This window comes from Vulpes lagopus, chromosome 21 (genome assembly GCF_018345385.1).
Source record: "Vulpes lagopus strain Blue_001 chromosome 21, ASM1834538v1, whole genome shotgun sequence".
Classification (NCBI taxonomy): Eukaryota; Metazoa; Chordata; class Mammalia; order Carnivora; family Canidae; genus Vulpes; species Vulpes lagopus.
This window is the reverse complement of record NC_054844.1, coordinates 42136352-42150446: the sequence shown is the minus strand read 5'-3', so window position 1 is coordinate 42150446 and position 14095 is coordinate 42136352. Positions and strand designations below refer to the sequence as shown.

General features: G+C 45.6%; 1 protein-coding gene across 2 annotated transcripts in view; it reads left to right on the top strand.

Moving 5' to 3' along the window:
* The window catches only part of BIN2 (bridging integrator 2), a 32995-nt gene that overhangs the window by 14724 nt on the left and 4176 nt on the right, over positions 1-14095 (top strand). Inside the window, exons 3-10 of one of the 2 annotated variants that reach the window (XM_041736837.1) lie at positions 3033-3087; positions 3381-3475; positions 4042-4137; positions 5731-5838; positions 6780-6865; positions 8009-8084; positions 8935-9017; positions 11796-12510. In XM_041736837.1, coding sequence (XP_041592771.1) covers positions 3033-3087; positions 3381-3475; positions 4042-4137; positions 5731-5838; positions 6780-6865; positions 8009-8084; positions 8935-9017; positions 11796-12510 — 1314 coding nt within the window. Of the gene's footprint in view, positions 1-3032; positions 3088-3380; positions 3476-4041; positions 4138-5730; positions 5839-6779; positions 6866-8008; positions 8085-8934; positions 9018-11792; positions 12511-14095 lie in introns of both variants that reach the window. The other variant, XM_041736836.1, reaches the window with a different exon arrangement.

Genomic DNA, 14095 nt, shown 5'->3' with positions numbered 1-14095 from the left:
CTTAGAGGCTTGATCCTAAAACACAGAAGTGGAGTTGGGCTCTTGTGAGGGGCAGGGGTAGGCAGAGGCATTCTCATTTTAGGGACTCTGGTATCAACAGAACCCTCTGGTTTTGAACAGCGTACATACAACTTGCCTAGTCGTGCATGGTGGCCTTGATTGCTGATCCGATTTTCCAGGCTATATAATATCCGATTTTCCAGGCTATATAATATCTAGCGGGATAAAAACCATTGTTATTTCATTGTTATTTCATTTGTAGTAATTATGCAAGATGGTTTAACAGCTTTTGTTACTTAGATGTGTATTTTGGTGAAGTTAAAAGTTGAGCCCATGTTCTTTTCTTTCAAAAAAAGAACTTGAAATCCTTGTTAATTTTTATAATCCCCCAAGCTCTTTCAAAACTTTCAAACTTCAGCTATCACATTTTTAAAACTCTCAAACAAAAAATAAAATAAAATAAAATAAAACTCTCAAACTTATACCCACTTATTGTATCTATATTTAAAATATTCTATGTATGTTGGACATCATAGGCTATTTAAACTTTTTTCCACGAATGAAAAAGCAAAGAGGAAGTGAAACATCCTTCCTAGTGAATGCTGAGTGTTTCTGAATTTTGGTGACTGTCTCCGTCTTGCAATTGAAAGCACTTTCTCAAGGCTACCAGTGACCTCCAGTTACCAAGTCCAGTGACCATGACTGGTTCTTCCTGCACTCTGGCCTCTCTGTAAGCATCTGGCCCCTCCTTAGTCACTTCTCTGATGCTCTTCTGATCCTCACTTGCTGCGACACATCACACAATGGCAGTTCTTCTACCTCTCTGATGGTGTCTTAGACTCCCTTGAGACTGTCTGTGGCTTCGTGTCCCTTGAGCCCTGGCATTCAGCCCCAAGCACTTTTAACCTGAGGTAGAGTCAAGAGTTTGGAATAGCTTAGAACTGAGGCCAAAAAATGGATGAATTAATTACTCCAGTTTTCTTTGACCGAGTTGACCTAGATTTTCTGCTGCTAAATTTACATAATAATGATCTTTCCTGCAAAGATTTCCACAGATAAAAAAAATTTTTTTTAATTTATTTATTTGAGGGTACCTAGGTGGTTCAGTTGGTTAAGTGTCTGCCTTTGGCTCAGGTCATGATCTCAGGGTCCTAGGATGGAGCCCCACATCGGGCTCTCTGCTCAATGGGGAGCCTGTTTCTGCTCAATGGGGAGCCTGTTTCTCCCTCTTCCTCTTCCTGCTGCTCCTTCTGCTTGTGCTCTCTCTGTGTCAAATAAATAAATAAAATCCTTTTGAAAAATGAAAACTTTAAAATATATTTATTTGAGAGAGAGAGATGGGAGCAGGGGAAGAGCAGAGGAAGGAGAGAGTGAACCCCAAGCAGACTCCCCACTGAGTGCAGAGCCCAATGTGGGGGCCAATCCCATGATCACGACCTAAGCTGAAACCAAGAGTCAGACGCTTAACCGACTGAGCCACCCAGGTGCAACTACCCCCTGCCCCCATAGATAAAAAAAAGTTGTAATTTAAGTTGTTAGATAGAATTTTCTGATTTTCAGTTTCTCTCCCATAAATTTTTGTATACTGTTGGTATGCTCAATAGCCTACCTAGTGATGGACGCAAGCAAGTAAAACAAATGAACAAGTTCACAAGTATTTTATGGTGTACTGCATAATGCGTCTTAGCTTAAACACTCCTTCCCGTGAACCGGTGTGAGGATCACTCTTCTGCCCCATAGCCTGGCCCCGTAGCATACCCTGACCCTTAAGTAGGCTGCCCTTTTGGTCCTTACCAGGACCCTGGGATCATGACCTGAGCCAAAGGCAGACACTCAACCACTGAGCCACCCATGTGCCCCTGGGGAAGGGGCTTTAAATAACCCTGTGAGGGATGATAGAGGAGGCCTATGAGAGAGAAGACTTGGTGCAGGGTATGGGAAAGATGTCTTCCAACATATGTGCAAGAGAAGTCAGGTCCACTCTGAGTACAGAAGGCCAGCCCAAGACCAGGGGGCAAAAGTTCTAACAGCACTATTTAAAATCGAAGCACAGCCTCAGCAAGAGGGCATGAGTTTCTGGTTGCAGAGGCTGAATGAACATTTGTCCAAGTTAAAAGTGGTTCATCTGTTGGGTGGAGATTTGAACTTCCAAACTTAAATGATACCTTCCTCTCCTTTCTCCCTTCTTCTTCTTCTTTTTTTTAAACAGGGAGGAGACCTAATCTGTGCGTGGGAGTCCCAGCCTTAAAAAAGTGAGAATTCAGACTCGGGAGCAAAGATAGGATTGGGTAGGTGGATAGAGCTAAGGATGAGGCCATCGGAGTTGGAACAGGAGGGGACTCAGTGATAAGACATTTGGAAGAGAGGTGTAAAACACGTGACTGACAGAGGGAAGGCGAAAGGGAGGCAAGGCAGGGAAGGACATCGGGAGGAGGGGAATGGCCTGTGTGAGGGTTCAGGGGAGGAAGAAGGCCCAGTATTTGCAGAAGATGGTGGCAGTTTATTTACCCAGTGAGGGACGTGTCAGCCAGAGGATCACAAAGTGATAGTGTCACACAGGACCCTTAATTTTCAGCAGAGGAACTGGGGTATAGGTTTTGTTCACTGGAAGGGAGAACAGAGAAAAGAAGACCTGCCCGTCCGAGGGAACAGTCTCCAAACAAAAACTGTCCCCTCCAGGGGCGTCAGGGGGACTCAGCGGTTGAGCATCTTCCTCGGCTCAGGTCGTGATCCCGGGGTCCTGGGATCGAGTCCCACATCGGGCTCCCTGCATGGAGCCTGCTTCTTCCTCTGTCTGTGTCTCTGCCTCTCTCTGTGCCTCTCTCATGAATAAATAAATAAAATCTTTAAAAAGAAAAAAACTGCCCCCCCCCCAAAAGACAACCCACAACTTCTTGGTGAAGAGAACAGAGGTTTATCACATTTGCAAATTCCAGGACTGATTTCTGCTTTTAACCTACTTTTCTACCTTGACCTCTAATGCATCTTTCCAAACCTATCTCTGTAGTCACCAAAGCACTTGTCCCTTTCAGGCAGAAGGCCAGAAGCTCTACAAGGACCTGAAGAACTTCCTTAGTGCAGTCAAAGGTGGGTAGTATGTTCCACGGGAGAACCAAGCTCCTGAGAACTCTGAGGTTGGAAAGAAAAACAGCCATTCTCAGGCGTTTTATCACTCGCCTGCCCCTGATTCCTGGAACTTGTGGGCATCAGGGAAGCAACTTCTCCTGTCCCAGCCCCGTCCAGCTTTCCTGACAGATCGCCCAGACCTTCCGGGGCACGTCCTTCTGAAATGGACCCACTGATCTGCCCGTGCTCCGGTATGATGCTACCGGCCTCCTTCTGGGGTGACCGTGTGGTAGGACTGACTCCTCTCCTTTCAGTGATGCATGAAAGCTCCAAGAGAGTGTCAGAAACGCTGCAGGAGATCTACAGCAGCGAGTGGGACGGTCACGAGGAGCTGAAGGCCATCGTAGGGGTAAGAGTGTCCTGGCTTTACAGCTCTTCAGGACTCACTCCTGCCCTCCCCTCAGCCTTCTCTTAGCTTCTGCATCGGAGCAAATAGGAAAGCAAAGGAGCCAACCCTCATCCTTCATTTGTAAAGCTTCAGCCCTGGGCTGTAGCAAAAAGCAACAACCGTGAAGGTAAAAACAAGCTTTCCCCAATCTGCGGATTCCTCTGTGGAGGGCCGGCTCCCCCGCTTTATGAGGTTGTACCTACGTAAAACCCAACTGGTTGTCTTTGAAAACCACCTTCATGCAGTTTTCTTCCTCTCCAATTTCCCTGTCCCTCGGGCTCTAGAATCCAAGACTCTGACCATCTCTTCCGTTCTTGATCCCTAATGTATGTCCAGTGTCTTACAGGGCAGTTCCTGGGGGTAGGGCTGTTTCTTCATCTGACTCTTTGCCTGAACCCAACACGACTGTCTAAATACAGTGCTTCAAAACGGAAGTTTGCGGCAGGAAGAATTTGGGTTTTTCCCTGGTGTGCAGTGGTTGCTGAGAAGCGGGGCCCTCACCTCTGCCCCCTGCCTCTGCCCCACAGAATAATGATCTCCTCTGGGAAGACTATGAAGAGAAACTAGCTGACCAGGCATTGAGGACCATGGAAAACTACGTAGCCCAGTTCAGCGAGATTAAGGTAATCAATCTGCAAAGTCAAGGGTGGGTCACGAGTGGCCCCCAGGAGTTAGAAAACATATAGAGTAAGCGTCGCAAATAGAGTTCCAGCCCATGGTTAGGAATGAGGCTTAGGAAAAAGGATTAAAAGTAGGAGGCTGGACAGGAGGTTGGGGTAGAGGATTAGAGGTATCAAGGGCACGTTTAGAATTAGGTTTCGGTGAACTAGATCCTAACTGTTTTTGTTTTTAAGATGCTATTTAGGGGCAGCCTGGGTGGCTCAGGGGTTTAGCGCCGCCTTCAGCCCAGGACCTGATCCTGGGGACCCAGAACCGAGTCCCATGTCGGGCTCCCTGCATGGAGCCTGCTTCTTCCTCTGCCTTTGTCTCTGCCTCTCTCTCTCTCTCCCCCTCTCTCTGTGTCTCTCATGAATAAATAAAATCTTAAAAAAAAAAGAGGTGCCATTTATTCATGAGAGACAGAGAGAGAGACAGAGACACAGGGAGAGGGAGAAGCAGGCTCCCTGCAGGGGGAACCCAATGCGGGACTCAATCCCAGGACCCTGGGGTCACGACCTGAGCCCAAGGCAGATGCTCAGCCGCCTAGCCACCCAGGCATCCCTGAACTGGTTTTGAGTTAGGTCCAGGTCAGGGCATCCCCTTTAGTGGTGAAAAAAAAAAAAATAGCCGATATGTTTACTGTAGAGAAGAAGAAACTTTGAGGAGTCATAATAATTCTCATCCAACACTTGGAGGTCTATTAGGTGAAAGAGGGATGCAGCCTATTCTAAACTGTTTCAGAAAACAGAAAGCAATTCATTGATTCGTTCAGCTTGGATTTATAACCCCCCTACTCCGTCAGGCACTGCGCTGCTGGTCGATTAATAGGGAGAAATTAGAGGGATCCTGACTTAAGTTTCTGATAGAGCTTCCAAAAACTGAAATATACTGTGAGGTTGGGAGTTGAAGTTCAATTTCAAGCAGAAGGTGAACTACTTATTTTGATTATTACAGAGAAGCCCCAGGTATTACACAGGAAGTTGGACCAGATAATCCAGATAAGATTCTTGCAAAATCTATGACTGGTTTTGTAGTTTGGATGAGACTGCGTGGATGCTCTCTCCAGTGCACACAATAATTTACTATTTTTATTATGCTTTAGAGTTCTCAAAGCACTTTGTAGTCAGCGTTTGATCTTTGAAGTAACCCTGTAGGGCAGGGGAGGCTGCTGAAGTTCCAGAAGAGATGCGCCTTGCCCTCCGTCACAAGACTAATTAAGTGGCAGCGTTGGTAATAAGACCCCAAACTCCTGACTTTGAATTCAGCTGGGTTCCCAAGGCCATTTCTCCCAGAGGCTGAACCAGTTTTTAGTGGGCTCATAGGAGAAATCAACATTTAGTGCAGGCTTCCATGTGCTCTGGAGGATTTCCCTTTACTCTGCCTCCTGCCTCCCACCAGAATCCCTATTCTTTCCAAATAGTAAGGGAAATCCCTTGGGCACAAAGCTGTTAGAAAGTGAAATTTGGTAACAGGACCGAGGAATTGTGCCTCTATGTTTGCCTGCATCCTGGCCACTGAAATGAGTATCAAGGGCCTCTCTCCTGACTCTGGCTTAGGAAAGGATTGCCAAGCGGGGCCGGAAACTTGTGGACTATGACAGTGCCCGACACCACCTGGAGGCGGTGCAGAATGCCAAGAAGAAAGATGAGGCCAAGACTGCCAAGGTAAAAAAAAAAAAAAAGCCTGGCAAAACCTTCCTGCCCTCCCTCGCCCATAATGGTGGCAGGTGGCTGGGCCAGGCTGGGTTTAGGAAAAGAGATAAATTCGGGCAGCCCGGGTGGCTCAGCAGTTTAGCACAGCCTTCAGCCCAGGGCCTGATCCTGGAGACTCGGGATCGAGTCCCACGTCGGGCTCCCTGCATGGAACCTGCTTCTCCCTCTGCCACACAGGCCTTCAGCCTGACAGCACTAGCACCTGGGCTTCCACCTGCCTGACGCCTTTGTTTGTGGACGTTTTGGGACCTCTAGAGGGGGAGGGAGGTGCCGGATGGGCAACTGGCAAGCCCGGTGGGGGCTGAGCTGTCCTTGTCCTCTGTGGGTGCCCCTGGATGGCGCGTGCAGAGGACCGAGCTGGAGCTCCCGGGGCGGGAGTGGCCATCCCAGGCCCCAGGCCCTGTCCGGGCCACGCCGGAAGCTCCCGTTGGTGACCACCAGTCCTCAATGCTCTGGCTGCAAATTACATAAAGCTTTTAACTGTGATGGAGCTGAGCACTCTTCTCAAACATTTTGAGTGGTGATTTTTAGTTTTGTTTTGAAAACAATAAACAGAGATGAACCTGAAAAAAAAAATCATTAAAATCATTAAAATAAATAAAATAAAATAAAATAAAATAAAATAAAATAAAATAAAATAAAATAAAATAACATTTTATTGGGTTTAGGAAAAGATAAATTCAGCATCCAGTGTCCTGAAGGAAATCCTGCTTCCCCTGACACGGATGCTCTACAGATAGAGATGCAAGGCTTGGGAGAGCATGGGTCTGGGGAAGGGGGGGCATGACTCCAAGTCAGCCCAGTCCCTGAAAAATGCAGGGAGAGACTCAAGGAGGCCGGTTCCCGCCTTAGACCCGGGATTGAGGGGAACTCCTGTCACCTTTACCCCCTAGGCAGAGGAAGAGTTCAACAAAGCCCAGAGTGTCTTTGAAGACCTGAACCAGGAACTGCTAGAGGAACTGCCTGTTCTTTATCATAGGTAATGACTGACAGTCAGGAAAGGCCTGGCCTCCTGGGCCAGTGGAGGCCCAGGTTCCCTGGCAACCCACGAATGTCCCCTCTCGAGAAGAGCTCTGTTCCAGGAGTTGGAGGTCGCCTCAGCCCGGCTACTGACTTGCTGGGCGACACTAAGCAAACTGTCTTATCACCCCAGACCCTGGGTCCTTCGTCTGTCACACACAGATAGCCAGGCTCGCCCTGCCAGCTTTTCCGGTCTACAGGCAAGATGTTTCTGGGATAGGAGGGCTCTTGGCAAGTAAATTTCCGTCCTCATGGGAACCGGGAATATCTGGTTTCGTGCGTAAGTGCATATTGTTTTAAGCAAGCTTGGTTCGTGAACATCCAGATTGACATAGAAGATAAACCGTGGGATGATTGTTTCTATTAATGACGTCTTTGCTTCACAGGAGGTAAAAGTGTTTAGAGGCACCTGAGTAGAAATTCTGTTTGTGTCCTATTTTCATTGTACAAGATACGCTGTAGTGCGGCTGTAGTCAGTATTTTATATCGCCGCTTAATATTAGTCTATGTGTGACGCAGCCTTTTGAATAACTCCGTGTATTCTAAAACACTAATTATGTGACTCTTGATTTAGATAGCATTGAAGTTTAATACAGTTTCTTTAAACGTAAACTTCCCCAATTTATTTATAGTAGAATTCCACTAATGTGCATGCGGCCTCGGAGAAGTCCAAGTATTGCATAATGAGAAAGAATAATTATTTATTATAATAATTATCATTGTGTGGGCTTATGTTTATACAGCACTTTAAAAATTCTTCAGAGTATTTTCATTCATACCTACTTTAATACCTAAAGAACCTGAATCAAGAGGTCTTCATGCAACTGCAGGTCTCAGACTGGGCTGATAAGTATCTCCTCTGACTTTCCCACCCCTCTGAGAGTCAAGTGTGCTACGGGCCTGGCTCTGAAGAATCAGATTCCAGAACATTCTGAGTCTAGGGTACGGGGTGCTCTTCTCTGAGGAATCTTGGTGTTGGCTGGTGTTGGCTTAAGGTCCTACCTTGTATTTCAAAGATTGCCGTTACCAACCCTTACCTGTAGGTGTTGTGGGGGTTTTGTCATTATTTTGTTTTGTTTTGTTTTGTTTTACCTCCTGATAGTCGTATTGGCTGTTACGTGACCATCTTCCAAAACATTTCCAACTTGAGGGATGTCTTCTACAGGGAGATGAGCAAGGTGAGAAACCTCTGGCCCGTGTAGTCACCGAGGTGGGCTTTTCTAGGAAGTATGAAAGGAGCCCACATTTACATCATCTCATTAAGTACTGATGTTAGCACCACAAGTTTTTACTTTTCTCTCATGATGAAAACAATAGCACTTCACTGACCGCCTGGAACTGTGGTAAAGCACGTGTATACACATCAGAGTCCTCCCCGGATAATGGCATCCATACTTGAGCTTCAGATGAATAAAGGAGGTTAGGCCTGTGGGAAGGAATAGCTGAAATGGGGAACCAAGCTGCGAAATCTTTATCTTTTGTCGCTGGGGAACAAAGAGGGCAGTGTTTAAGCACAGGCCCGTTTCTCAGGTAGTTGGGCGTGAGTAGAGAAGGCCAGTCCTACTCAGTGACTGGCAGCCACAGAACACAACCTCGTGGGGCATTTTCTGGTCCTGGGATTCCAAGACTCTGCTGTTACATTACTTAAATTCATGCACACACTCACGTACCCCTCTCCACATCTGCGGTTGCTAAGTTATGGTTTGCCTCCTTAATATTACAGTGAGTTTTTATTCTCTGGATTACCTGAGAGAAGCTAGAACCTCAAATCAGACCTCAAACCTCAAGGACCCAGCCTTGAGAGAGCCACTTATCTTATGTCGGAAGAGGCAAAACCTATGACACAGACAGTCCAGGAAGAAGGGGTGGCAGGACGGGACCCTGGACAAAGAGATGGATGGGAAGGAGCTTTACAGTGAAAGGTGGGGAGGTTTTCTTTTGGAAACCGTCTGAAAGGGAAAAGAGAAGGGATATTCCAGTCTCAGGTTCCCACTGCCAGTAACCCGTCGTCTCTCTCACTGGCTCTAGCTGAACCACAGCCTCTATGAGGTGATGAGCAAACTGGAGAAGCAACATTCCAACAAAGTCTTTGTGGTGAAGGGAGTATCAAGGTGAGCAACTCCTGAGACTCTGCTACTTGGCTTGTCCTGTGAGCATACGCAACACTCTCATTTCCATGCCCAATCCTGGCCCTCCCTTTGTGTTTGCCGTGCTTGGTACTGTTTGTTATCTGTATTACGCTTCCATATGAATTGTTTTCTCTTTATTTTTTTAAAGACTTTTTTTTATTCATTTGAGAGAGAGACAGAGAGCACAAGCAGGGGGAGATGCAGAAGCAGGGGGAGAGGGAGAAGCAGGCTCCTCGCTGTGTTGGGAGCCTGCCTGCCCTGTTTGGCTCCATCCCGGGACCTGGAGATCATGACCCAAGCCAAAGGCAGATGCCCAACCATCTGAGCCCCCCAGGCGCCCCTCTTTTTTCGTGTGTGAAATATTTCAGGCATCACAAAAGGTATAAAGAATAATATAATAAAAAGAATAATATAATAGCCATATAGCTACCACCAAATTTAAGAAGTCAGCTACTATACGTATCATTGAAGTGCCCAGTGTCCCCCCGCCGCCCCAACTCATCCTGCCCCTCGCCCAAGGCAACCACGATCTTAAATTTAGTATTTATTATTCCCACACTTTTCTTTTTACTTTACTTACACACATGTACGCACACACAGAAAAGGTGGTTTTGCATGTTTTTAAACTTTATAAAATGGAATTACACTGTATGTGTACTTTTGGAACACCTTTCGTTCTCTTCGTATTGTTTGTGAGGTTCATTTATCCGGCTGCTAATGTTGCTAGCTCTGGTCTTCCCTTTCTATAACTGTTCTGGATGCTGTTGTTTGGCTAGTCCACAATTTATTTATCTGTCCTCCTGCTCATAGATATTTGGGTTGTTTTCCAGTTTCTTGCTATTACAAATAAGCTGCAATGGACACATTTTACATTTCTCCTGTGAGCATTACCAGGAGTTTCCTTAGGGTGTATATTGGGAGTGGAGCTGCTGAGTCATAGTCTGTGCATTTGGGCCTCTTCAGCCTTACCAGGCATTGTCATTTTCAAAGGGCTCTCCAAAGTGACCATTCTAACTTATAACCCACCAGCAGTAAACAAAAGCCCCCATTGCTCCATATTTTTGCTACCTGTAACATTATCAGACTTACTAATTTTTCCAAACTAATGAGTATGGAATGGAGAAATGGAATTTTTTGCAATTTTAATTCATATCTCCACGGTGGCTAGTTAGCTGGCACAGCTTTTCATGTTATTGGCCATTTAATGTTCCTTTCTGTGACTTGCCTATTTATCATTGTTTTCACATTTTTCATTTAGATTGCTTACCCTTTTTTATTTTTATTTTATTTTATTTATTTATTTATCCATGAGAGACACAGAGATAGAGAGAGGCAGAGAAACAGGCAGAGAGAGAAGCAGGCTCCAGGCAGGGAGCCCGACTTGGGACTCGATCCCGGGACTCCAGGATCAGGCCCTGGGCTGAAGGCAGGTGCTCAACCGCTGAGCCACCTGGGGAACCCGCTTACCTTGTTTTAAAAATTTCATCTATAGGAGGTATTTTTTGTGTGTGTATTCTGGATAGTAATGCTTTAATGATATTCTCTGCAAATATGTTCTTAACCTACAGGGCTTACTTTTTCTCTGTGTGTGTGTGTGTGTGTGTGTTGTTCATACTTTCTTTATGCTGGTTAAACATACACAATTCAGTGGTCCTTAAGAATGTGATCACTTGGGACGCCTGTATGGCTCAGTGGTGTTCAGTAGAGTCACGGTGAGCACCGAATTAGTGAATACTGAACCATTGTTGCTAAGGGAAACCCAGAGTTAGGTTCCTGTGAGCTCCAGCTCCCAGCGTTTCCATCACCCAGTCTCGTGTGTGTTTCTGTTTGAAGACACTTTATTTAATACACATTGCTGGTGCACCTGTGTGGCCCAGTCAGTTAAGCATCGACTCTCTTGGTTTCAGCTCAGGTCATGATCTCAGGGTTGTGGGATCAAGCCCCACATTGGGCTCTGAGCTTAGTGTGGAATCTGCTTGAGATTCTCCATCTCCCTCTGCTTCTCCCCCAACTTGCCCTTGCTCTCCCTCCCTCTAAATAAAGAAGTAATACACGTTGTTGACTCCTTCATATTGAGCTCCTAGCCAACAGCACCACAACTCATGCCTGAGTAAAGCTTCTCTAACATGTCTAACATCACAGTCTTCTAGTTCGAAGCACTTTAGCACTATACTTGGAGGCCATTTTACACAGCAAAATCACAAACAAAAAGCACAACGATGTGAAAAACATGGCCAAAAGGACACATTTGCAGTGCGAGAGCTGAACCAAGGCAGATGATTGCCTTGTTAGACCCTTCTTGTAAAATGCTCGTTGGGCACTCATTTTTCAAAGCTCGCATATGTCCATGACTGGCTGCAGAAGCATCAGGAGTATTAATTTTGGAGTCGCAAATAGATTTTAGGGAGTAGGTGAATTTGCAAATAGAGACTCCTCAAGGATCAGCTGTATGTCACCCGTAGAATGTGTCCCGCAGAGAAACGATTTTATCAGTGTTTTGCAGTGTTTCTTTCCAGTCTTGTTTTCTTTATATATTTTTACGTAATTGAGATTGTGATATGGATAAAATTGTATAGCCTCTTTTTCGCTTTATAATAGAAGCATTATTGCAAAGTATATACAACCCTTCTCATAACTTCCATTGCTTTGTTCCATTTTATTACTATGTGTTCACATCTTTATTTATTTGGGGGTGTGTTGGGGTTGCTTCTAGTTTTTAGCCCTTCTGAATCTTGAATGCTCTTTCTGTTTCACCAGCAGCAGGCGCTCTTTAGTCATCTCTTCCCCAGTTCGCACATCTGAAGCCCCCAGCCCCCTGACCTCACCTACCAGTCCCTCTGCGCTTTCTCTGAAGAGTGATAGGGACTCCTCATCAGCAAGTGAAGAAGAGCTGGCATCTGATCCGGCCCAGGGAGAAGATGAATCTGAGATTCAAGAGCCCTTAAAAGACAAGGAAATTGAGGGGGAAGAGTCTGAAGCCAGCTCCTCTGAGGAGGAAGAGCCTCTGCCAGCTTGCAATGGCCCCAAGCAGGCCCAGTCCTCTGCCACCGTTGAGGGCAGCAAGTCCCAGGAGGAAGTTCTCCCTTGCTCCCCAGCTCCATCACCAGGCAGGGCCCTTGTCCCTTCAGAGCAGCCCTCGTCTCTCCCAGAAGTAGTCCTCCGAACCCGCACCTCAAGTGAAGGATCTGAACAACCAAAGAAGAGAGCCTCCATCCAGAGGACCTCGGCACCTCCAAATAGGCCCCCTCCACCCAGAGCCACTCCCAGCCCCAGGCTCTCTTCAGGGAACATACCCTCCAGCCCTCTAGCCTCTGAGCAGGGTACACCTACCAGTCCCAGGACCTCCTTAGATGCTTCACTGGACCCACAGCCACCAGAGAAGCCAGTAAGAACTCCCGAGGCCAGAGAAAAGGAAAACATCAACAGTCTGAATCCAGAAGAACTTTGTACTTCCCCTACCTCGAAGATATCTGAGGTGAGATTGGATCTGGTTGAGTCTTTAGTCCCTTTAATAACCTTCATGGAGATCATCTTTCCTATAGTCAGCTTGCCCCAACTGATAAGATCTTATGTCAGTAGATGGCCGTTTCAAGGATATTCTTGGACACCTTTTTTGGTTATGGGGATTGTTTCACATATTCATAGCAACTAATCCAGTGACCTGTACTCTTAGGGTAGTTGACTTCTGCAAAGGGCTTTTCTCTAATATTATTATTATGAGCAGATTCTTGCTAATTTCTTTCCTTTGCTCCAATTTCTGGGAGTTCTGATATAAAGAATCTACAACTGGCATCCCGAACTTAAACAAACTTTACTTTTTTTTAGTGGGGGATGGGAAGGAGAGTCTCATTTCAGTTTGTCACACTTGTGACTATGGTAAGCAAAATGGCACCTGCAAATTTCCAAGGTACAACTTCTTCAATGAGAGAGGTATAGAAGAAGGAACTCACAGGGGAAAGTAAAGCAAAAGGGATAGAAGGTGAGGAAATGATGAGAAAGGATTGTGTTAGAATAGAGACAGAGATCCACTGGAGAGCAGCCAGTTCCGTGAAGGATCTGGAAATCAGGTCATGTTCTATTCAAATTACATGGAAAGTCTTATCATATAGGAGAGAGGTTTGACTTATTTAACATTCATGAAAGCAGAACTACGTAAAGATTTTTTTTTCAAGTACATTTTGGATCAATATAAAAGGAACTTTCAGCAGTTAACTCTGTTAAAAAATGATATAAAAAAAAATTTTAGGGCAGCGCAGGTGGCTCAGTGGTTTAGCGCCACCTTTGGCCCAGGGCCTGATCCTGGAGACCCGGATCGAGTCCCACATCGGGCTCCCCGAATGGAGCCTCCTTCTCCCCCTGCCTGTGTCTCTGCTTTTCTCTCTCTCTTCTCTCTCTCTCTCTCTCTCTCTCTCTCTGTGTGTGTGTGTGTGTATCTCTCATGAATAAATAAACAAAATCTTTTTTAAAAAAAGTTAAAAAAAAAAAAAGAAAACCAATTTTAAATCTAGGGAAAAGGGGACACAGGGACTTCCAAAAACAAAAATAGCATAGGCCACCTTGAGAAATAGCCCTCCTTCCTTGCTGTTAAAAGCTAAGGATATATGATCCCCTGTCAGATCATTATACAGAAGATTATGGTGAAACATCTAACTAGATGGCACCAAGATTGATTAACTGACTGATTGATTCATTAATTGCATAATTACTGAGCCCCTGCTATGTGCCAGGCACTTTTCTAGGAGGTGGGATACTACAATGAACAAAACAAAATTCTCTGCCTTCCTGCATCTTATATTCTAGTGGGTGAGGGTTGGGAGGAATAAAGGAGATAGGCAAGAAACCATAAATAAGTAAAATGACAATTTAGTGATGATAAGAGATAAATTATAAGAGATAAAAGATAAGTAGGGGAAGAGAAGAGAAAAAATTAAGTAGAGGAAGGTACAGGGAGTGAAAGCAAAATTGTAGTTTTAAACAGAGTGGTCAGAGGGGATATTTGGGCAGTGAAGGAGGCCGGGGCATGAGCCATGTGGATATCTGGGAGTCTGAGACTTCTGATG